Consider the following 25254-nt stretch of genomic DNA (forward strand, 5'->3'; position numbering starts at 1 on the left):
TTTTCAAAATCTCATAAAAATCTTAACTCAAAATATTTCACTATTATTCACAAATAACTCACTATTATTTATAAATTTTTTATCTCATCTGTGTAACCAAATGATGCCTTAATATTTCTCAAGAACTATTAATTTTTTGAACTCATTCTATGTATTTATAATTTTTTCACTTTAAACTATTATTTGTTTTAAGACAATAAAAATTCTTTTTTTATTATGAAATAAAATCACACACGTTGGGTCCATTAGATATGAAAATATTAATTTATTTTATCTCTATATTTAATAAACATGTATATGATTGTGTATATTTTATATTAAATATAATATTGTGATCAAAATATTATCATTGTGATGCCCTAGATTCCGCTTGGAATTTCACAAATTTTAAAGCGTAGGGACATGCAATTCAAAATTATCTGCCCTCGTTTGTGACAATTAAAGATGCAATACATTTAGTATGCATATAAACATTATGAAATACTCGCAGCGAATTTTTTTTTTTTTTTGAGCTATTCATAAGGTACTAAAATGCTATATCTCAAGACATTAAAACATATTTCATAAACTGAACATAATATATGTTTAGGTTAGATCATAAGTCTAAAAGGTCTACAACCATAAGAGTACTAGAGAGAGAGAGAGAGAGAGAGAGAGAGAGAGAGAGAGAGAGCTATCTAAGTAAATGTAAAACTAAGGTAATTATTAGGCTAATCCATGCTCACGCATCTCGATCAAGGACGCCATAGTACGATCAATAAAAAGGAGCATCGAACCGATGAGCTTTGCATCGTGTCATCATTGTCTAGTCGATCACCTTCATTCTATCATCTGTCGTGTCTCTTGGTACTGCGAGGGAAAATGGTTGTCAAGACTACCACAATACAAATCTCATCAAGTTAACAAAAAACTTAATTGACAGTTTAGGGATGCATGCATGACAGTAAAAGCATGAATGCATAACATGATTATAAATAAGCTAGATGTGACTTGATAAATAACATGACATGTGCTGACATGACTTGAACTGAAATGAAATGAACTTGAACATGGGCTGAACTGAAGATGCACTTGAACTTGTACTTGAGACTGAACACAAACTTGAATTGAATGTGAAATAAACATGACATGAAGCTGAGTTTGAAACTGAACATGAAACTTGACATGAACTGAACATGAACTTCACGTGAAATTGAACGTGAAATAACATGAACTGAACTGTATTCTTATCTCATGGAGTTACAACAATGTCCTTGTCTCATAGGGTTACCATAATGATACTCTTGTCTCATGGGGTTACCATGATGATGTTGTCATGTCTCATGAAATTTCCATTATAGTGTAGTCTTGTCTCATAGGGTTGCCACGATATTTCAAAATAATAATGACTTGAATAATAACTTGACTGTACATGGACGTAACATGACTAGACTTGAAAAATACTATTTTGGAGATATACTTCGAACTCGAGACATAATGTGACATGAAATGGGATGACAGATCACATGACGTAACGTAACGTGACATTTACATGACATGGCACAACATAAAATAGACAAACACGTCGTAACATGACATAACATGAAATAGATAAACGTTTCATAACATGACATTACATGACAAATATTTCGTGACATGACATAACATGAAACACACAAAGGTTTAGTGACATGATATAACGTGAAATAAATAAATCTTTTGTGACAGAATATAATGTGTAACAGACATATATGTAGTGACATGGCATACCATGGCATATATAATAATGTAAGAATATAGACAAGTGTTCCCTTACCAACACACATACATAATAATCTAATAGTAAGTTAAAAACTAACTTACAATGATCTTTGCGTGATGACTAAAAATTTGTGAAATACGAGAAACTGCAAGTAGTGATTTCCAAATATCATAAACTCATCACTAACAGTTTAGAAACATAAAAATACTATCTTAGTATAAAATTACCATTTTATCCCTCCACTTATGGGAAAATAAACATTTTACCCTTAACTTAAGGATTTCACATCCTAACTCCAAAAATCACCAAAATTTATATTGCTCATGTAAACTTTATCCTAAAATCAAATATCTAATTAGAAATAATTAAAACACATCACAACTAGGTGAGTCATGACAAGGCCGAAACGTACTTAGGCCAAATCCATTGATTTTTGTTGCAATTCCATCAAACATCATTTCTCATGTTTAAACCGAAATATTACAACATGTAAAATCATATCCTATGATCAAATATCTTACTAAAAAAATCAACAAAAATCACCTCACAAAATCACAAATCTTTTTAATACAAAACTTCAAGTTTTTAAACCTTAAGCACAACTCTTGATTCTCAAGGTTTTATCTCGTTTCAAAACAACTTGAGGAACTCAAAAAGTTCAATAACATATGTCCAATACATTCATAGCATACTCCTAAGAACTAAAATGTTTTGAATCATCATGTAAAAACCTCAAAGATAACAAAAATCCATCTTGAAGCATTCGGCCTTAACACTTTGCCAAAACCGATTCCTATATGGTTTGGTTTTATAGGAATCAACTAGGGCTGATCTCGGTCCGGTCCGGTCCGGTCTTGGGCCATAATGTGGACCGGACCGAACCTATTCGGTCTACACTTTCTCCACCCTGGACCGGACCGACTCACATATAGGTTCGGTCCGGTCCGGTCCATTTCGGTCCGGTCCGGTCCGGTCCAGGGTCGGTCCAGTCGGTCTGGACATGCCTAAAATGGGTCATTCAGCCCATCTAAATGTGATTTTTTTTTTGTCCAATTTCAATTATTTTCGGTCCATTTCAAATTTGGTATATTTTTTTTAACTAAAACTATTTAAAAAACTTGATTTTGAAAAATACAATGATAAAAAAAAAAGTTAAAAGTTAAAACTAATCTATATAAAATAAAAAAAACCCAAAAAAAGATAATAATAATAATACAAAAGTTATTACAAATTACAAATTATAATCCAAAATTAACAACTTAAACACTTGACATATATGCATCAAAATTCTAGTTGCTACTTGCTACATCCAGCTTACTAATCTTCAAGTCAGACTTCAGTTACTCAAGAGTTAGGACAAGTAGGGCTGCGACAAAAAAAGAAAAAAACAATTATCAAGTAGAAATCAAAATTCTAGCTGCTACATCCAAACTAGCATAATCAACAACTTCGATAGAATTTAAAGCTTATAATATTCTCACATCTTTAGTCTTTAATCATCATTGGGTATAGGGCCAGTAGGCATTGAATTTGACCCCTCCACAGAATCAGCAAAGCTCGGGTCCCCAACAAGTTCTATCCATAAAAATTTAAAACAAAACAAATTAAATAAAGTTACATAACATAAAAGATAAAACAAAATAAACCACAAAATATATCAAAGGTAATTTTATTACATACCCATATCCAGCTGCTTCTCAAATTCCTCAACTTCATCCATTAAAGTCCTAAGGCTTATTGGAGTAGAAGAAGAACGAAGCCAGTTTTGTGCACATATGAGACCCTCAACACTCATTGGATTTAAACTACTTCGGAAAGGGTCAAGTACACGACCCGCAGTACTAAATGTAGATTCAGAAGCCACAGTAGATACCGGTATTGCAAGCACATCACGTGCAACCTTTGAAAGTACGCGATATCTAACTGAATTCACCTTCCACCAAGTTAGAAGGTCAAAACTATCATCTTCATCCTCACATCCTTCAGCTAGATATCTATCAACCTCTGACTTACTTTCCAAACTATCTTCTGACTGCAACTGTTGCTTAAATTCAGCCATAATTTTTGCCTTTCTACTAGCCACATTCTCAGCTGAAAGAGCTACATCTTTATGTTGGGAACTTGTGCGCTGAGGAGAATGCCCTTCTTCACTTTCCATGTATGCATCATATATGTGGATAAATGCATTTTTCACCTTCCAACTAAAATCAAGTTTTTTTGCATGATCATGTGCATACATTTTCCCCAACCCAAAATCAAGATATCGCATCTTGTAGCGAGGATCAAGAAGAACCCCAACATAAAACAACATATTTTGATTTTCCAAGTTCTCCCAATACTTATCAAACTTTCTCTTCATATTTGTGGCCATTAATCCCACCACGGGGTTTCATTCTTCACACTCCATATTAATGACATCTTTAATAATAACCAACTCCGGGAAAAAAACATTACAAGTTACATATTCACCCCCTGAAAATTTTAAAGTTGCATCATGAAATAATGCAAGGAACCTCACAAACAACTGTACCTTCGCCCAATCGGATGCATTGGGAGGCCCTAACTTCTTTGATTTTCTCGTATTCACCACATGGTCTACATTTTCATCATCGACATCGTCGTCATCATCATCTCTAATACTACTAAGGAAGCATGGATCTTCTTCCTCCAACCGATCAAAAGCTCTTTTAAATTTTGAAGCCCTCTCCAACATAAGATAGGTGGAGTTCCACCTAGTCGGTACATCTAGGCAAACTTGACTTTTAGATTGAATATCTTCCAACCCCACACATTTCTGATATGTACTCCACCTTTGAGGGGATGATTTAACATATTTCACAACACCCCTCACTTTCGCAATAGACTCATCATATTCTTTTAACCCCTCACGAACAATTAAGTTCAAAATGTGAGCACAGCATCGAACATGCAAGAATTCATGTTCCAAGATCGTGTCTTTCCTATACTTTGTTTTTTTTTCAAATAAGAAACAGCTCCATTATTAGAACTTGCATTATCAAGTGTCAGTGCAAGTATTTTTGGTCGCTCCCAATCATGCAAACACATCTCTATGCCCTTACCAAGGTTATCACCCTTGTGATTTTCAACCAAACAAAATGAAAGAATCCTCTTGTGTAACTTCCAACCATCATCAATAAAATGTGCTGTGAGACACATAGTTTAGGTTTTGCACGGATGTCCATGTGTCCGTAGTGAGAGAAACTCGCTGCCCTCGAAGAGCATTTCTCAACTTTTGTTTTTCTTTTAAGAACAAATTAAAGCAATCATTGGCAACCGTCATACGGGATAGAATTCCTACCCACTTAGGGCAAACCACAAGCATAAACTTCCTGAAACCCTCCCCTTCAGCATGCCTAAATGGCAACTCATCAAGAATAATCATCTCTGCTAAGGCTTGTCGGCAAGCCTCAACACTAAATGCAATAGACACAAGTCCCCCACTACCACTACCACTTCCTCCCTCCACCTTCCAAGCTAGAGTCGTCTGAGATTTATCCGTCTTCTTAAACGAACATTTCTTACACTGGTGCTCAATGTGATACTTCATGTTTTTCGTACCATTGGTTTTCGTATCACATGCATACGAAGCACCACAATAATTACATGCAGCCCTAGGTTTAGTTGGATCACCTTTTGGAATTTTTGTAAAATGATCCCAAACAAATGACCTAACTCTACCTTTTTGTGACCCACCAACTGATTGATCACTTACAGTAGGTGGGGGTGGGGGTGGGGGTGGGGGTGGAGGCATGTTTGGTCTTGACCCTTGCACATCACTTGTAGAAGACTCCATCTATAAAATAGATTCGGGACAAACAAGACAAAAGAATAAAAGAATTAGAAAACAAGGAAAAATTATATAGTGTTAAAGGCTTAAAGCCTTGTAAATTCAGAATAAAAGAACTATATATTATATTTATATATATAATATATATTATATATATAACTTATGTATATATATAATATATATCAGTCAACAACTCAACAAGTTCTACAAATTAATGCATCTCAGATTATCAAGTTCTCAACTATATGAGTTATATTTTTCTACAAATTATATGCATCACAGTCACAGATTCCAACAAAGCCTTTCTACAAACAGCAAGAGTGCCAAGTTCCAACACTGCCAAGGGCCCAAGAGTGCCAAAATTTATACAAATTTTATGCATCTCATATTCCCAAAATTTCTACAAATTATATGCATCTCAGTTCGACCAACAAAACAAAATTTTGCTTCAACCAAAAAAAAAAAACATTTCGAAGTCCCTGACCCCGTGAGTCCGTGTTCACAACAACTTCACAACAATTTTTTGACACACATCATCCAAGCTCACAACAACTTCACAAATCACAACTAAAGTCAAGAGTCACCATAACACAAGCTCACAGAACCAACATCGGCGTTCGGCGCCGATAAATACCAACATTCATGATCAATATAGGCGACGATTAAATACCAGAGACTAGAGAGAGAGAGCGAGAGAGAGAGAGAGAGAGAGTACCAAAATCTCGACGGAGGGAGGCGACCGACGGGCTGGAGGAGGGTGGATGCGAGTCGCGACGGCTAGGGTTTTCCGAATCGCACACGGCACACAATCGCCTTTCGGGGGAGAGGGGGGCGAAATGAGGAACTGGGAAGGGGGGAAAACTAATGTTGAAACGGCGCCGTTTGGATTGAAATTGGACCCAAACGGCGGCGTTTCAACATGCGGTTTATTAAAAAAAAAACTGAGTTGCGTGAAACGACGCCGTTTCACGCAACTCAGTTTCAAAATCCTGCCGTTTCACGCCCTCCTGGACTTAAACGGCGCCGTTTAGGTCCTATTTTATACTAAACGGCGCCGTTTCGGCTTCTTGGCAGTGGGCAGTGCCCAGTGCACTTGAGTTATACAGTACATATTAATATTAATAATACATAATACATTAATAATTTAATAGTAAAGACTTATAGACTTATATATTAATATTAATAATACATAATACATTAATAATTTAATACTATAGAGTATAGACTTATATATTAATATTAATAATACATAATACATTAATAATTTAATACTATAGAGTATAGACTTATATATTAATATTAATAATACATAATACATTAATAATTTAATACTATAGACTTATAGTGATTAGTATAATTTTTTTTTAATACCATAGGTCCATATTAGAGTCTATTAGTATACTAATACTATATAAGTTATAAATTATAACTATATATAATATAATAGATTAATAGTATTAGTAATTTAGTACTAGACTATTAGTATATTTTTTTCTAATACCATATTAGAGTCTATTACTATACTAATAGTATATATTATATAATAATAGTATTAGTTTAGTACTAGACTATTAGTATATTTTTTTCTAATACCATATTAGAGTCTATTACTATACTAATACTATATATTATATAATAATACATTAGTAATTTAGTACTAGACTATTAGTATATTTTTTTCTAATACCATATTAGAGTCTATTACTATACTAATACTATATATTATATATTAATACATTAATACTATAGACTTATAGTGATTAGTTATTATCAATCATGATCAATATAAGTTATAAGTTATAACTTATAACTATATAATAGATTAATAGTATTAGTAATTTAGTACTAGATTAATAGTATTAGTAATTTAGTACTAGACTTTTAGTATATTTTTTTCTAATACCATATTAGAGTCTATTACTATACTAATACTATATATTATATAATAATACATTAGTAATTTAGTACTAGACTATTAGTATATTTTTTTCTAATACCATATTAGAGTCTATTACTATACTAATACTATATATTATATAATAATAGTATTAGTAATTTAGTACTAGACTATTAGTATATTTTTTTCTAATACCATATTAGAGTCTATTACTATACTAATAGTATATATTATATAATAATACATTAGTAATTTAGTACTAGACTATTAGTATATTTTTTTCTAATACCATATTAGAGTCTATTACTATACTAATACTATATATTATATAATAATACATTAATACTATAGACTTATAGTGATTAGTTATTATCAATCATGATCAATATAAGTTATAACTTATAACTTATAACTATATAATAGATTAATAGTATTAGTAATTTAGTACTAGACTATTAGTATATTTTTTTCTAATACCATATTAGAGTCTATTACTATACTAATACTATATATTATATAATAATACATTAATACTATAGAGTCATAAACTTATAGTGATTAATTATTATCAATCATAATTAATATAAGTTATAAATTATAACTATATAATAGATTAATAGTATTAGTATTGGACTATTAGTAATATAGTATAGGCTATAGCTATATGTTAGTAATATACTAATATTAGTTATAGTGATTTAGTATAAGTTATAACTATATTACTATAACTATAAGTCTATAAGTCTATAAGTCTATAACTATTAACTATTGTCTTAGACTCTTACTCTATGTTAGACTATTACTAATTTACTAATATACTATTAGTATATATTTTTATTAATACCATATTAGACTTTAGAGTCTAGAAGAAGAGTCTAGACTATTAATATAATACTTGTATTAGTATAAATATTAATAATTTAGTATTACTATAAAATTATAAATATTACTATTAGTATAAACTTATAAATGTGTATTAGTTAATAATTACTTAATGATGAATTAGTGATAGGATTAGGTTAATTAGTCAAATGAAAATTATATACTTAATATATATAAATTATTAAATTATATATATATTTAATTCGGTCCGGTCCGGTCCGGTCCGGTCCAAAAACCCGCCGGACCGTGGACCGGACCGAATTAATTCGGTCCTCTGATTTTTGGACCGGACCGGACCGGAACAACTCTCGGTCCGGTCCGGTCGGTTTTCCCGGTCCGGACCGCCCGATTCTCACCCCTAGAATCAACCTCGATCAAACCCTTTGATCCGAAACATAGCATGACATAAATCACAAATCAACAACATCATATGGTTAAAAATCATGTCCTAGAATAGGTCCAAGCATTAAACGCAAGATCATAAGGCCAAAATTAAATCAAAACATCAATCTACCTAAAAACCTCAAATACATGACCTAACAGAACCTCTTCATGCATACAAAAAATATATCTTTAAAGTAAACCACCAAAAATCCTTTAAATACATCCTAACATATTAATAAAAGTGTTAGGATCATCATATAAAAATATAAATGCCATTGGAGCATGCTTTCTCATCAAAATATTCAAATTTATACAAAACAGAATCTGTTTTCAACCTTCTCATTTTCAACTTGGATCTAAGTAAAAATATGATAAAAACTTATAACATGCAACTAATTTTCATCAATATTACAAATTAGCATGTTAACTATATTCCATAGGAAAAATCAGACAATATCTTGCATATAACTTGATCAAAATCATCAAAATATCACACACTATCCAATTTATAACCCAAAATGACCTCTTCATACATTAACCAACATTTGACTCATTAAATGATCATGAAAATCGATATAAACATACCAAAAGAAACTAGAGTCGGAAATGAACAACTTTTGTGAAGGATACTTTGTGAGAAAATACTTACAATTGCTTCAAAAAAGTTGAGCAAGGCATGCCAGAAAATCTCTAAGAAAAGAGTTGGAAAGTGACCAAATGAATGGGGAAAGGACCTAGACGATTCTTACACATCTGGAGGGTGATATGAGGGGTGTGAATGACACATAGAGTGATGGTTATGTTAGCCAAAACAAGGGGCAAAATCGTCGGCAATAGTGAATGGTTTTCAGCCAAGGAAGCTTTCTTGTGCAAGGTGGTGTTGAGGTAACTTTTGGCATTCTCATCATGCACTGTTTGGGGACGCTTTGGGCAATTTTTTGACTACCATGGCAGGGGGAAGCTTCCTCTACAAGCCTTGTTTTCATGGCTCAATTTCGTCGTTCTTATTGGGCCTTAACCGAATGGGCTTCCATTTAGGGTTTCAATGGAGTTTAGGTTCCTATCAAGTCCAAAACCAATTTTCATTGACCCAATAAAATTTCTATATTTTAAAAAGATAAATAATAATGTCATAAAATGAATTTGAGTTGTTAATAGCATGTAAAAGTGATTTAATCAAGTGATTAAACACTAAGAAAAAATCGAGTTCAATTAGGGTTTGGGGCAAACTTTGGGGTTTGGGGAAACCATTTGGGGTTTCAGTTTCAACTAAACTTTTGGAGTTTTAATTGGATTCGAAGTGTTTAGGGTCGAAACCCTCTTTGGTTTGGCACAAATTGGATGGTTGGATGTAATAGTGTTTGGCTTAGGTGGTCTGATCACAAAACTTGATTTCCTTCACATTTCCATGTCATAGTTCCTCTTAGTGCTAAGTGTCCAATACTATTCACCAAATGTGGCTATGTAACACCTCACTTGAAATGTCCATTAAGACTAGACCTTAGCTTCCTTAATTAATCCTAACTAGTGTAGGATGATCATTATATTTTTGGAAAAAAATTAGGGATTATTATTTTTTAACTTAAGAATCACACTTTGGGCTTAGCTAGAATTATTGGAATATTTCTAGTATTTTATTTTTAGAATAACTACCAAGAAACCAATAGTGAAATAATACTTGGCATTATTAGTGGGCTAAGCATAAAAGGCTGAGTATGGTTGGATTTAGGGGTAAGCCCAAGAGTGTTTAATTAATGGCCTTAATCACTAAGGATGTGATGGGGCTAGTAATAGGTGCCATAAGTCTGAACCTATTTGGATTTATAAGGATTTAGGCCCCTCTTGAAGAACCTTAGAAATTTGGCCCAAATGGTAGGCTTGAAACTTTTAGGCCTAACTTGGTAAGAGTGAAGAACTTTGGCCCAACCATACAAAGACATTATTTGAACCCAAACTTGGTAAGCCTTAGATAAGCTCTCAAATCTGGACATAAGATCTATTCAATAACCTACACCAAAGCCCACATCCAAGATTTACACAAATGGCCCAACAAGCTCAACCCACAAGGCCCAACTAGCCTTGTCTTTCATTTTTATCCTTCTAATTGAATCCCACATACACCATACCATTAGTTTCCTTCAAGGTCAAGATGTGCCACACACCCCTAAGGTCCCCACCTAACCATGGTTAAGCTTCTAACTTGAGTTAAGAAGTACTAATCATCTCACACATGATTAGTAACCTCTAAACCATGTTTTTAGCTTAATATTTCTTTAATTTGTTTCCCACGTTTTTTTTTTAAATTTGAAATTTTTGGTTTTTATTAATGATTTTCATTTTCCTTAGACTAATTTAGAAATTTAAACTTGACCCAACATATGTCAATAGATGCAAAGCCATGTCAATGCCCAAATCACCATCAATCGGCACCTAGGTGCACCTTCATGTGCATTGCACCAAATCAGCCTCTAACCCACGCCTTCTCCACCATTTTCTCACTAAAAACCTCAATATTCAGACCTCATCTCATCCCTTAAGACTCACTTTTAGCAATGGACGAAATGGCATCAAGAAACCAAGCTAGAAACCAAACCAAGTCCTCAAGAAACTTAGTTGAAACCAAAACGAGTGACCTTGGGATTTTCTTGAATTTTCTGCTCTTTGTTGAACCACTTGACACACCACCACCCTTTCCCTCCAATCCCTTAGAAGTCCCTCAAATAATCATAAGATTTTGACCAACTTTCTCCTAAACAATTGCCAAGACCGATTGACAATGGATCACTTGGCAGCTAATCCCTCCACCTTTCACCACTTTAAAAGGCCATCAAGAAGTGTCATCATACCTACACAACACAACCATGGATAAAGGACAAGAATATGAGGTAAGTAAGTGATGAAAGCTGGACAGTTTTTGAAGATCCTACCCAACGGCAATGTAGCATGACCTCACTTGCATTTTTGCATTTTTGCATTTTTGTTTTTAAATTTCTGCACCATGGTAGCTCCTGCACCCACATAACACAAAGCAGCCCTTGAAACACAGAAATGATGAAGTGTTTGAATACTATTCACCTGCACAAGTGATGACACAAGCTGAAACTTGCATCACCACACTCCACCACCCACATCAACCAATCCCAAGCCACTTCTTCATCCAAAGAAAATGTCCCCCACCCTTCTTGAAGCCTATAAATACCTCCCCCACCTCCTCCTTTCCCCACACCACTCCTTTAAGCCTTCTTTTGAGTCTTGTGAGCATTTCTTCCCTTAGTGAGCAAATAGAGTGAAACCGAGTAAGTTTGTGAGAATTCTTGGGAGAGGTTACATTGGGAGCTCAAAGGGCCGTAAATTTTGTAAGTAACCTTGGCCTAATATTTTTTTTTAGTATTAGCATAGAATGTTGGGCGTTAATTTATGCCATGTGAATGAATTTTAATTGAGGTTTACCATGCTAAGTTCTAAACTGGGTTAAATGGGAAGTATTGAATGCATAGATTGTTTTGAGTTGACATTTTAGCTATGGGATGTCTTAATATAATTTTATATGATTCACTAATGTCTTAAAATGAATTTTGTAAGATTTAAACCTGAGGTTGAAAGCATGCCATGATAGGTTTTAAATTCATATTTTGTGTTGATCATCAAGCATGTTTCGGTTTTGCTTAGTTTAAGTTTAATTCATGAAGTTTTAATTAATTTGCTTTGGCTTGAATATTGAGCAATTATAAAAGCCTTTGGATTTGGATAAAAATGAAAATACATGATTTAATTAGGTTCTAAATATTTCATTGGTAAAGAAAAACTAGAAACATCATGCATATGCTTAATGGATGCTTTAGTGGTGATTTGGCCTTAATCTTGCTTAAGTGTTGGGATGAACTTGTAGGACTTAAGCCTAAGTTTTTAGTTTATCCCTAAGCTTATAATTATAGTTGTCACTTGATGAATTTGAGTACACATGCATCCATAGAAGGTTTATAGATGAAATCACACATAGGCCTTAAAAGGATGCATGCAACGGGTTGGGTAAGTTTGATATAGTTGTGATTTGAATCTTGCAATTCTAAGAGCATAGATGATTTTAAAACATAAAAAATACGACATTTTATAAAATCTGGTGAATTTTAGAGCTCATTTGCAAATAATAAAACTTTAGGGCTTTAGTGGCAATTTTGGAAAGTTTAGGGGTAGTTTTGGAAATACTAATTCTTGAACCCTTTTGATTATGAACGTCATATTTAGAAGTTTAAATCCTAGCTTTGAATATCTTTGTTTACAGCCGCAACAGTTCTCTAACTCAGGAAGTTGGTAAATTAGCCTCTAACTAACACTTTAATCATTTATTTATAATTTATTGATAAATTCCATATTCATGATATAAATTTCATTTGAGCATGAAACATCATGTTATATGATACATTGAGTAGATGAATACTTGCTTAGATGACATGTGCAAGTTTCATCGTTTGAGCATGTTATACAAAATTTGTCATTTTCACATGAAGCATCCTTATAAACGAATGTCATGAAAAATATTTTCAAGCATAGCATGAAAACTTAATTTTTGCCATGACCTAAAGGCTAGGATAAGAAATTATCCTACTGAAACTCTTTTGTCCACTATGGAGTGAGTAAAAATAGAGTAGTAACCCCTAGGTTGACAAAAAAAATCTACGGGTTTCGAATAGATTCTTTTTAAAGAATACTGGTGCGAAGTGAAATTTTATGGTATTTAAGAGTGGTAGGTGTATATGTTATGATGTTATGTTACCAATGCATTGAGAATAAGTCTGCAGACAACATGAGTTGTACTACAGTCACTAGCAAGTACTCACAGTGAATATGAGGAATTATGATGATACCATACGTTATGATGTTAATATTAATGATGACTTAATGATGATGAAGTGTTATTTTTTAAAAGTTGAATTGAGAAATGTTCTCTATAAGAAAATGTGCATCAATTTTTTTGAAAAAATGTTGATGAATCTAGGTGGGAGACAATTACGGATTTTCTGAATTGCATGCATTTCGTATTTATTATGCATAATTTATCTTTGTGGATGTTGGTTGTTAACTTATTGAGATTTTAAGGAATTTCGTTGTGGTAGTCCCACTACCATTTTCCCCCAGAAAGGTAGAAGCTTTATCAGGACCAGGTGAAAATGGATAGGATGTACCGATGGATCCGATTGATTGAATAGGAGTCAAACCTCGATCGAAGATTAGACCTTATTTTGATATTCATAACCTTAACTCTACGTACTTTAGAGCGTATAAAAGAGTTGATCTAACAATTGAGACTTGTTATCTTAAGTATATTGTATTAAGGATATGCTACCTTTAAGTTCGAACTTATGGTGGTTATTAATGCTATTATGATGTTTTAGTTCATTTTGACATGAGTTATATTTAGTCACCCCTATTCCGTTGCGATTATTGCAAACTGCTAGTTACATTTTAGGATGTATTGCATATTAATTGTAAAAAACGAGGATATGTAATGTTGTGTTGCATGTCCCAACGCTCTAAGTTGATGTTCCATCCCAAGTGGAGGTCAGGGGGCGCCACAATTCTGTCATCGTGTATGTTCATATATATATATATATATATATATATATATACTAGCGGTAGAACTACGTGCGAGGCACGTTTGTCCTGTATTACTATAAAATAAATTATTTAAAAATATAAACATTTAATGTATAAAAAAATAAATGAGAATAATATAGCTCATTCAAATTGTAACCTATAGTTACATGGTGTACTACATGTATTTTTAATGGAAAATACAAGTATGCCGCCTGAGTTTGCTTCTTCATTTTGATTGTTCATGTATTTATTTTATATTTTTACTATGATTGATGAAGTAGCTTTTAATGTATTAATGTATTTTTTTTATTTGTTAAAAATATTTAAATATATATTAAAAAAATATGAAAAAAAAAATATATCAAACAAGTGCTCAGAGTGACATTATTCTACTGAAGGAATAAATCTTCATAATCTCTTCACTCTCCATATTCTATATTTTTTTTTAATTTTTATTATTTTTTTATCAAATATTTATTATATGAATAATGAATAAATAATTTCAAATAATTTAAAAAGATTAAGTTAAAAAAAATTTAAAAACAATATTAAAAAATTTAAAAATTTAAAAAAATGTAAAATATAAATTGTGATAGAAATTGTATAGTAAAACTCTTATAAAAAATGTAAAATATAAATTGTGGTAGCAATTTTATAGCAATTTTGAAAAAAAAAATTTTGATAAACATGCATACATAACTAATAAGATATAACACATAATCCAAATATAAATAGCAGAAGGAAAAAAAAATTGCTTAGTAGTAAAACAATAGTAAAAGAGGTATAATTACAAAATTATACGTTAAAAATACTTTAATTTTATAATATTTTTTATTCAACTGTTATGTCTCATTTCTTAAAATCCAATAATTACTTAATTCAAAACTACTTCTCTATTATTTACAAACTTTCTTACTACTATTCATAAAATTTTTATTTCATTTTTTTTTCAAGCATCTTTTAGAGTACAACTTTATGCATAATATTATTTTTATTGAGTATGTACTCTATTTTATCAAATTCTTTAATTCAAATTTCAATTTTTAAAATTTTCAACATTTCAATAATTGGTTATGTATTATGGGTAACACTGTTAGTATTGATGTTATTTTTCAAATGGCAAATCTATTCTGTTTATTTTGGAATTATAAAAGAAGCAAAATTATAGTGTAAAATCAACTAAGATAGGTGGAACTAATTGAATAAAATATCGTTAGTGAATGTTTTAAGCAATGGTAATTCATTAATTAAAATATAGTATTATTTTTAGATTAATTCAAAATTATGGTTTTAGATGTGGTATCACGTGTATATACCTATGGGTTTAATATAAGTTATAACAAATATCATCTTATATTTATATGATTTATCTTAGCATATGTTTGGATGTAAATGTGAGATGAGATGGCTTTTTTTTTTTTTTTTTTTGAGAAGACAAATGTGGTAGATCCTCTTTTAGAATTCATATTTGGGTTTAATATAAGTTATAAAAAATATCATCTTGTATTTATATGATTTATCTTAGCATATGTTTGGATGTAAATGTGAGATGGGATGGTCTTTTTTTTTAGAAGACAAATGTGGTAGATCCTCTTTTAGAATTCATATTTGAATCTTTTATGAGTTAAAAACAGCTCAAAGTCCATGCAAAACAATTATTGAGCTAGTATTCAACTATCTATTATCTCTTCAAGTGTTAACATTAAATAATTAATTTAAAAGATCTTAAAATCAGAGAAGTAGATTAGATTATTTAAGACAAGTAAGAAATGTGTATGATTTTTAAGCATCAACCATTAATATTCCAACAATGATAGTTGATAATTTTGAATTGTTAATTCACAGTACGAAATAAAAAAGTTAAAGGATTCATACTTTTAACACTCTCATAAGTAGCTAGTTGTTGGGATATTTTGTTTCCATTTTCAACGTCACAGAGCTCAACTCAACCTATGTAAAAAATTCAACAATGTAATATTATAGCAAGGACAAAAGCAAAGTTGTAAAAAAAAAAAAAAACAAAAACAAAAAAGATTTTACTATTATTTAATTCTTTTCAGATGAAAAAATGTATAATATAGGAACATATATATTTTTTTAAGTGATTTTATACTAATTTTGTGGAAAAAAAATATTTTTCCTAATTTTTCTCTCTCTTCTACGCGATCTTCCGCACAGCCGTTTCTCCTCCAACACAGCCCGGCACCGTCGAGCGCCGGCCATCATCACCGCCACTACCGGCGTGTTCCCCTCACGCCAACGAGCAACCGTGGCAACACCAATGTCGCCCACGCGCAGTTGTCGCTCTCCCCCGCGGAAACAGAATCGAAATGGGTTTATCCCATTTATCTCATATTGCGCCGCCGTACGCGGCCACTGAACCTCACGATCATGACGGACGAGTTGCCCTCAAGCCGGCGACCAACCCAGCCACCATCGAAGACCCGCACGCGCAGCCCTCCCTCTCTCCCGCGGAAAGCGAACCGAAATGGGTATGACCCATTTGAGTGCAGTTCCGCGGCCGTAGGGAGTCACCCAGGCCACCGCACCTGCACCAGTTGACACCGACGACAACCTCTAGCGGACCCAGCCACCACGAAGTTCCCTTTCCCTCTGTCGCATACTGGGATTTACACCCAGAAACTGATTTCTCACGGCACTTCTCTCCCCCTGTCTTCCAAGTGCCATGAAAAAAAACAAATCTCAAACAGCAAGGAAAAAAAACAGAGATGCGAAAATAAATCGAAAAAGCAAAACAGAGATTGAAGAGAATTGCATATGCATACCAACGGTGAGAACAAATCTCAAAAAGCACGGAGTTTTTTTTTCTTCCTCCAGTTGATTCTGAAAATTGTTCTGCAGATGGTGGAAAAGCAAGAGACGTCGCATTTCATCATATGTATGTAGAGGCCAGATATTTGAACTGTCGCACGACGAAAAAGATCAATCCTAAAATGTTTTTAACTCAATGAAGAAGAGTAAAATCCTGACTAAAAAGAAAGAAATTTCGTTAAAGCCAACGAGAAAATAAAAAGATAACGCTGGACAGAGATAGAAGGATAACAACTATTCATTATTGTAGATCTTATACATGCTTTTAAGTATAGGCAGATACATAATCAGTTCTACCGATATATATGAGTTAGTCTTCTTGAATGTCGGCCGGTTGCCGACACTTCTAGGATGCTGCTTCTTAAATGTTCCGATAGTCATTAAATTTCGTATTATTAAAAAAAATCATTTATACAACTACTGGTTTACAAATTACAGGGCAGGGTTACTTTCGTGCCGTACGGATTGGTTCTTTGAAGATTGGCTCCAAGTATTTCATCTTCCTTTTCTTATCTTGAAAAAATAGTACGTAGCACTTTGCATTCTTTTATCAATAATCATCTTTCGGCTAACCGAGGCTTAGTTTAGGCTTGATTTCATCTCAACATCAAAACATGTACTATTTAAACATAAATATTTTTTAATTTCAAGTTTTTAAATTTTTATATTTTTTATCTAATCATTATAATTTTTTCAAACTTTCATACAAAACACAAAAAAGAATTCAATTTTTTCAAATCTCAAAACAAGAAAAAAAATTTTAAAAAATTAGATTCTAACTCTTTTAACATTATAATTATTTTACTCAAGTTTTTTCCTCTTATTTTTCAAAATCTCATAAAAATCTTAACTCAAAATATTTCACTATTATTTACAAATAACTCATTATTATTCACAAATTTTTTATTTCATCTGTATAACCAAATGAAACCTTAATATTTCTCTAGAACTATTAATTTTTTGAACTCATTCAATGTATTTATAAATCTTTCACTTTAAACTATTATTTTTTTAAGACAATAAAAATTCTTTTTTTTTATTATGAAATAAAATCACACTCGTTGGGTCGATTAGATATGAAAATGTTAATTTATTTTCTCTCTATATTTAATAAACATGTATATGATTGCGTATATTTTATGCTAAATATAATATTGTGAACAAAATATTATCATTGAGCCTCAGATTTCGTTTAGAATTTCACAAATTTTAAAACGTCGAGATATGCAATACAAAGTTACCTACCCTCGTTTGTGATAATTAAAGATGCAATGCACTTAATATGCATATAAACTTTATGAAATATTTGCAGCAAATATTTTTTGTCCTTTAGCAATTCATAAGGTACTAGAATGCTATATCCCAAGACATTAAAATATATTTCATAAACTGAACATAATATATGTTTAGGTTAGATCATAAGTCTAAAAGGTCTACAACCATAAGAGTACTAGAAAGAGAGCGCTATCTAAGCAGATGTAAAACTAAGGTAATTATTAGACTAATTCATGCTCATGCATCTCGGTCAAGGACGTCATAGTACTATCAATAAAACGGAGCATCGAAGCAATGAGCTTCGCATCATGTCATCGTTGTCTAGTCGATCAGAACTTCATTCGATCATCTGCCGTGTCTCTTGGTCCTGCGTGGAAAAATAATTAGTTTTGTATATCCATCCATTTGGATCTTCACCATTAAAAGTTGAAAAATCAAACCTTACCGAGCGTGGCTGCTGACCTTGACCACCTGAAGATGATTCCCCACGAACCCAGCCACTCCTCTTGTTCTGTAGCTCCATAGTCAAGGCCACCGGCTACTGCACTACAGAATCTGATTACTTCTTGAGGGCCAAGACTTCAGTTTCCAGCGTTTTAAATTGTAACTCAATAGACTTGCAGAGTGATTTCAGACCTTCTGCCAATTATGCAAGTCGAGTGCCATCTGCCCTTTCTTCTTTTACTGATTGTAATCACAAGGTCATTTAGAAACTTTGTCTCTAAATACCACTTATAACACTTTGTTTATGAATTTGATTTATGAATTGATGATAAGAAATTGATACAAGAGAATAGATAGGCTGCCTATTTCGATAGGAGGATCCTCAAAAATATTAGAGAGAAAAGAGAAAAGAACAGTAAAAAGAGAGAAAAATTCTTGTAAATTCATGCATAACCATCACTCTCGATGCTACAGTAATATATCGTTCCACTACTAACAAAAAAGAAAATGAACTAAAACAAATAATCCTCCCTTAACAGTAAATGAAAGACTATTCTTAATAGACTCGCAGAGCCATAAAACACCCCCTAATCCATTAACTCAACTGATACCCTTTATTCTTTTCTGGCCAAAAGCCCACACGACCAGCCCATCCCCTTCTGACACAACACTTCTACTTTCCTCTTCTCAACTAACTCAACTGATACCCTTTATTCTTTTCTGGCCAAAAGCCCACACGACCAGCCCATCCCCATCTGACACAACACTCCTACTTTCCTCTTCTCAACTATCTACTTTCCTCTTCTCAACTATGCCTCTTATCTTGTCTCTATAGTTCAGACGATGTGTGACAGACAACTAGTAGTACTCGTCATGCTGATCATAAGAAGTACCAGAAAGCTTATCTTTGATCTTTTCCATCACACCCTGATGATGACGATGCTGCGGCTGTTCCCCAGTACCGTAACCGGCGGTCGTGGGATAAGTCGTCGCAGTTGCATATGATGTATCACTTCTATGGTCCTTGTGTCCAACTCCAGAAATGCTGATTCGGTTGCCATACTCATCCGTAGGAATCACGTTGCCGTATTCGTCTGTGCGGATAACGTTGCCGTATGCATCTGTGCTATTGGCTGCTTCTCCCGCCATGTTCCTTCTCCCGCGGCCTTGCCCATCGTACTCGGTCTGTATTATATTAAATTAATTCACAGAAAAACATAGATATATGGTAAAACAAAAGGTGAAAACAATATATAAGGTTTTAGAAGATAGGAAAGAAAAGTATGTTTGTCATGTAGTACTGAGAGGAGTACTTACGGAAAGGTCATGACGCCGCTGCTGATGCACACCTTGGAGAGTGGTGCCGCTGTGGCGGATTCGGTTGCCATACTCATCCGTAGGACTCACGTTGCCGTATTCGTCAGTGCGGATAACGTTGCCGTATGCATCTGTGCTATGGGCTGCTTCTCCCGCCATGTTCCTTCTCCCGCGGCCTTGCCCATCGTACTCGGTCTGTATTACATTAAATTAATTCGCAGAAAAACATATAGATATATGGTAAAACAAAAGGTGAAAACAATATATAAGGTTCTAGAAGATAGGAAAGAAAAGTATGTTTATTATGTAGTACTGAGAGGAGTACTTACGGACAGGTCATGACGCTGCCGCTGCTGCTCCTGCCGCTGCATACCTTGGAAAGTAGAGCCACTGTGGCGGATTGGGTTGCCATAGTCATCCGTAGGAATCACGTAGCCGGATTCGTCTGTGCGGATAACTTTGCCGTATTCGTCTGTGCCGGCCATAATGTTGCCGTTTTCGTCTCTGCGGATAGCGTTGCCGTATTCGTCTGTGCTAGGTACGTTATCATACGCGTCAGTTTGGGCTGCTCCGTATTTGTTTTGGAAAAGTGCCATTTTCAAGGTTAACAAGCGGAAACAAAATCACAAGCAAAGGCTGAGAATTTTAACGAAACAGTGTATAAAGATAAGCTTGCTAGCTGCGACTGTTCTATGCACGGATATATGATGGATTAAGAGTGAGAAACTTGGATTACTCTGGACTGACTAATTTATATCGGTAGAACTGATTATGTACATATATGAACATACACGACGCAGAATTGTTACACGTGCCGCGTTTCAATTTGCTAAACGTGCCACGTTATTACTAAGAACATTCTTATTGGATTAGTTAAATTAAAATACATTTTTTATGAATGCAAGATAAATTTAGTATTTAGCTATTACATTCACATAAGTTTTTATATTGGAATAGTCATTTTTTCATTATATGACAATAAAATAATATAAGATAAATTTAACTTTGACTATTCACATCAAATCTCCAAATTGGATTATCCATTTATTCATTATATAGTAATGAGTAATTAATAATTTTAAAAATTTTTTAATTATGAATTTATTTTATTTTATCATATTTTACTATTTATAATATTATATATTAATTAGTAATTATATTCTAATTATATTTTTTCAATTGTCATTTAAAATGGAGAGAGAAATAATTGATATTAAAAAGAGAGAGAAAGAAATAATATAAAAGGGATTTAATGAATGAATAGTGTGTTCTAAATTTAGAAATTAGTTTAGACTTTACTGTAGATATTTAAAATATAGCTAATTCAATGTGAGAGATTTTATGACTTAATAGTTAAATTTTTATTAAATTTAACTTTTAGTTAATCCAATGAGAATGCTCTAACGATGACCATGTGGAAGTGATAGAAGCTGAAAAATATCCAATGATAGTAGCTGAAAAATATCCGAACACGTCGGTTTGAGATAAAGTTTGCTCGCCGACAATGAGTTCGAACACGTCTACTCGTAAACTGAGATGAAGTTTCCGTTTGAGATGAAGTTTTGTCGCCGAACACGTCTTAATTAACATCATTTGGAGAGACATCATGTGGATCTTTCGTTTCTGATCTTTTGACAGAAAGCAAAATCCAATATTCGGAAAAATAAACTTCCACGTGGCAGCGAGTAATAACGTGGCACATTTAGCAATTTGTAACGCGGCACGTGTAACAATTCTGTCGGCATGCATGTTCGTATAAATAATCAGGTCTACCGATATATACAAGCTAGATTTCCTCTTGAATGTCCGGTTGCCGACGCTTCTGGGATGCTGCTTCTAGAATGTTCCAGTAGTCATTAAATTTCATATTATTAAAAAAAATCATTTATACAACTACTGGTTTACAAATTACAGGGCAGGGTTACTTTAGTGCCGTAGGGATTGGTTCTTCGAAGATTGGCTCCAACTATTTCATCTACCTTTTCTTATTTTGAAAAAAATAGTACGTAGCACTTTGCATTCTTTTATCAATAATCATCTTTCGGCTAACCGAGGCTTAGTTTAGACTTTATTTCATCTCAACATCAAAATATATACTATTAAATACAAATATTTTTTAATTTCAAATTTTTAAATTTTTAAATTTTTTATCTAATCATTATAATTTTTTCAAACTTTTAAACAAAACACAAAAAAAAAATTCAACTTTTACAAATCTCAAAACAAGAAAAAAATTTTAAAAAATTAGATTCTAACTCTCTTTTAACATTATAATTATTTTACTCAAGTTTTTTCCTCTCATTTTTCAAAATCTTATAAAAATCTTAACTCAAAATATTTCACTATTATTTACAAATAACTCATTATTATTTATAAATTTTTTATCTCATCCGTGTAACCAAATGATACCTTAATATTTCTCAAGAACTATTAATTTTTTGAACTCATTCTATGTATTTATAAATCTTTCACTTTAAACTATTATTTTTTTAAGACAATAAAAATTCTTTTTTTTTATTATGAAATAAAATCACACTCGTTGGGTCGATTAGATATGAAAATGTTAATTTATTTTATCTCTATATTTAATAAACATGTATATGATTGCGTATATTTTATGCTAAATATAATATTGTGAACAAAATATTATCATTGAGATGCCCCAGATTTCGTTTAGAATTTCACAAACTTTAAAGCGTCGGGATATGCAATACAAAGTTACCCGCCCTCGTTTGTGATAATTAAAGATGCAATGCACTTAGTATGCATATAAACATTATGAAATATTTGCAGCGGATATTTTTTTTCTTTTAGCAATTCAAAAGGCACTAGAATGCTATATCCCAAGACATTAAAACATATTTCATAAACTGAACATAATATATGTTTAGGTTAGATCATAAGTCTAAAAGGTCTACAACCATAAGAGTACTGGAGAGAGAGAGCTATCTAAGTAGATGTAAAACTAAGGTAACTATTAGGCTAATTCATGCTCATGCATCTCGGTCAAGGACGCCATAGTACTATCAATAAAACGGAGCATCGAAGCGATGAGCTTCGCATCCTGTCGTCGTTGTCTAGTCGATCAGAGCTTCATTCGATCATCTACCGTGTCTCTTGGTCCTGCGGGGAAAAATGGTTGTCAAGACTACCACAATACAAATCTCACCAAGTTAACAAAAAACTTAATTGACAGTTTAGAGATGCATGCATGACAGTAAAAACGTGAATGCATAACATGATCATAAATAAGCTAGACGTGACTTGATAAATAACATGACATGTGCTGACATGACATGGGCTGAACTGAAGATGAACTTGAACTTGTACTAGAGACTGAACATGAACTTGTACTTGAGACTGAACACGAGCTTGAACTGAGACTGAACACGAACTTGAACTGAATGTAAAATAAACATGATGTGAAACTGAGTTTGAAACTAAACATGAAACTTGACATGAACTTAACGTGAAATTGAACGTGAAATAACATGAACTGAACTGTATTATTGTCTTATGGAGTTACAACAATGTCCTTGTCTCATGGGGTTACCATAATGATACTCTTGTCTCATGGGGTTACCATGATGATGTTGTCTTGTCTCATGAGATTTCCATTATAGTGTAGTCTTGTCTCAAAGGGTTGCCACGATATTTCAAAATAATAATGGCTTAAATAATAACTTGATTGTAGATGGATGTAACATGACTAGACTTGAAAAACACTATTTTGGAGACATACTTCAAACTCGAGACATAATGTGACATGAAATGGAATGACAGATGACATGACGTAACGTAACGTGACATTTACATGACATGGCACAACATAAAATAGACAAACACGTTATAACATGACATAACATGAAACAGATAAACGTTTCATGACATGACATTACATGATGAACATTTTGTGACATGACATAACATGAAACACACAAAGGTTTAGTGACATGATATAACGTGAAATAAATAAATCTTTTGTGATAGAATATAATGTGTAACAGACATATATGTAGTGACATGGCATACCATGGCATATATAATAATGTAAGAACATTGGCAAGTGTTCCCTTACCAACACACATACATAGTAATCTGACAGTAAATTAAAAACTAACTTACAATGATCTTTGCTTGATGGATAAAAATTTGTAAAATACGAGAAACTGTAAGTAGAGATTTCCAAATATCATAAACTCATCACTAACAGTTTAGAAACATAAAAATATTATCTTAGAGTAAAATTACCATTTTATCCCTCCACTTGTGGGAAAATAAACATTTTATTCTTAACTTAAGGATTTCACATTCTAACTCCAAAAATCACCAAAATTTATATTACTAATGTAAATTTTATCCTAAAACCAAATATTTAATTAGAAATAATTAAAACACATCACAACTAGCTGAGTCATGACAAGGCTGAAACGTACTTAGGCCAAATCCCTTGATTTTTGTTGCAATTCCATCAAACATCATTTCTCATGTTTAAACCGAAATATTGCAACATGTAAAATCATATCCTATGATCAAATATCTTACTAAAAAAATCAACAAAATCACCTCACAAAATCACAAATCTTTTTAATACAAAACTTCAAGTTTTTAAACCTTAAGCACAACCCTTGATTCTCAAGGTTTTATATCATTTCAAAACAACTTGAGGAACTCAAAAAGTTCAATAACATATATCCAATACATTCATAGCATACTCCTAAGAACTAAAATGATTTGAATCATCATGTAAAAACCTCAAAGACAACAAAAATCCATCTTGAAGCATTCGGCCTTAACACTTTCACCAAAACCGATTCCTATATGGTTTGGTTTTATAGGAATCAGCCTTGATCAAAGCCTTTGATCCGAAACCTAGCATGACATAAATCACAAATCAACAACATCATATGGTTAAAAATCATGTCCTAAAATAGGTCCAAGCATTAAACTCAAGATCATAAGGCCAAAATTAAATCAAAACATCAATCTACCTGAAAACCTCAAATACATGACCTAACCGAACCTCTTCATGCATAAAAAAATATATCTTTAAAGTCAACCACCAAAAATCCTTTAAAT

General features: G+C 32.6%; 2 protein-coding genes across 2 annotated transcripts in view; both read right to left on the reverse strand.

The window, feature by feature from the left end:
- The window catches only part of LOC108981712 (epsin-like), a 123176-nt gene that overhangs the window by 16990 nt on the left and 80932 nt on the right, over positions 1-25254 (reverse strand). The window lies entirely within an intron of this gene.
- Positions 18440-20923, reverse strand: LOC109016198 (dehydrin DHN1-like). The gene is made up of 4 exons (XM_035693573.1): positions 20505-20923; positions 20176-20370; positions 18860-20043; positions 18440-18781 (listed from the first exon to the last, which is right to left on the reverse strand). Exons 1-3 carry the CDS (start codon positions 20769-20771, stop codon positions 19717-19719), a joined length of 789 nt encoding a protein of 262 aa, XP_035549466.1. The 5' UTR covers positions 20772-20923; the 3' UTR covers positions 18440-18781; positions 18860-19716.

Source organism: Juglans regia, chromosome 8 (genome assembly GCF_001411555.2).
Source record: "Juglans regia cultivar Chandler chromosome 8, Walnut 2.0, whole genome shotgun sequence".
In the NCBI taxonomy this organism is placed as follows: domain Eukaryota; kingdom Viridiplantae; phylum Streptophyta; class Magnoliopsida; order Fagales; family Juglandaceae; genus Juglans; species Juglans regia.

Excerpts from the sequence above, each read along its gene's own strand:
- LOC109016198 (XM_035693573.1), bottom strand. The coding sequence starts at position 20,771 with ATGGCACTTTTCCAAAACAAATACGGAGCAGCCCAAACTGACGCGTAT. Across the intron at positions 20,371-20,504 it reads GGCAGCGTCATGACCTGTCC|ACCGAGTACGATGGGCAAGG; the intron begins GTAAGTACTCCT and ends AATGTAATACAG. Across the intron at positions 20,044-20,175 it reads AGCGGCGTCATGACCTTTCC|ACCGAGTACGATGGGCAAGG; the intron begins GTAAGTACTCCT and ends AATATAATACAG.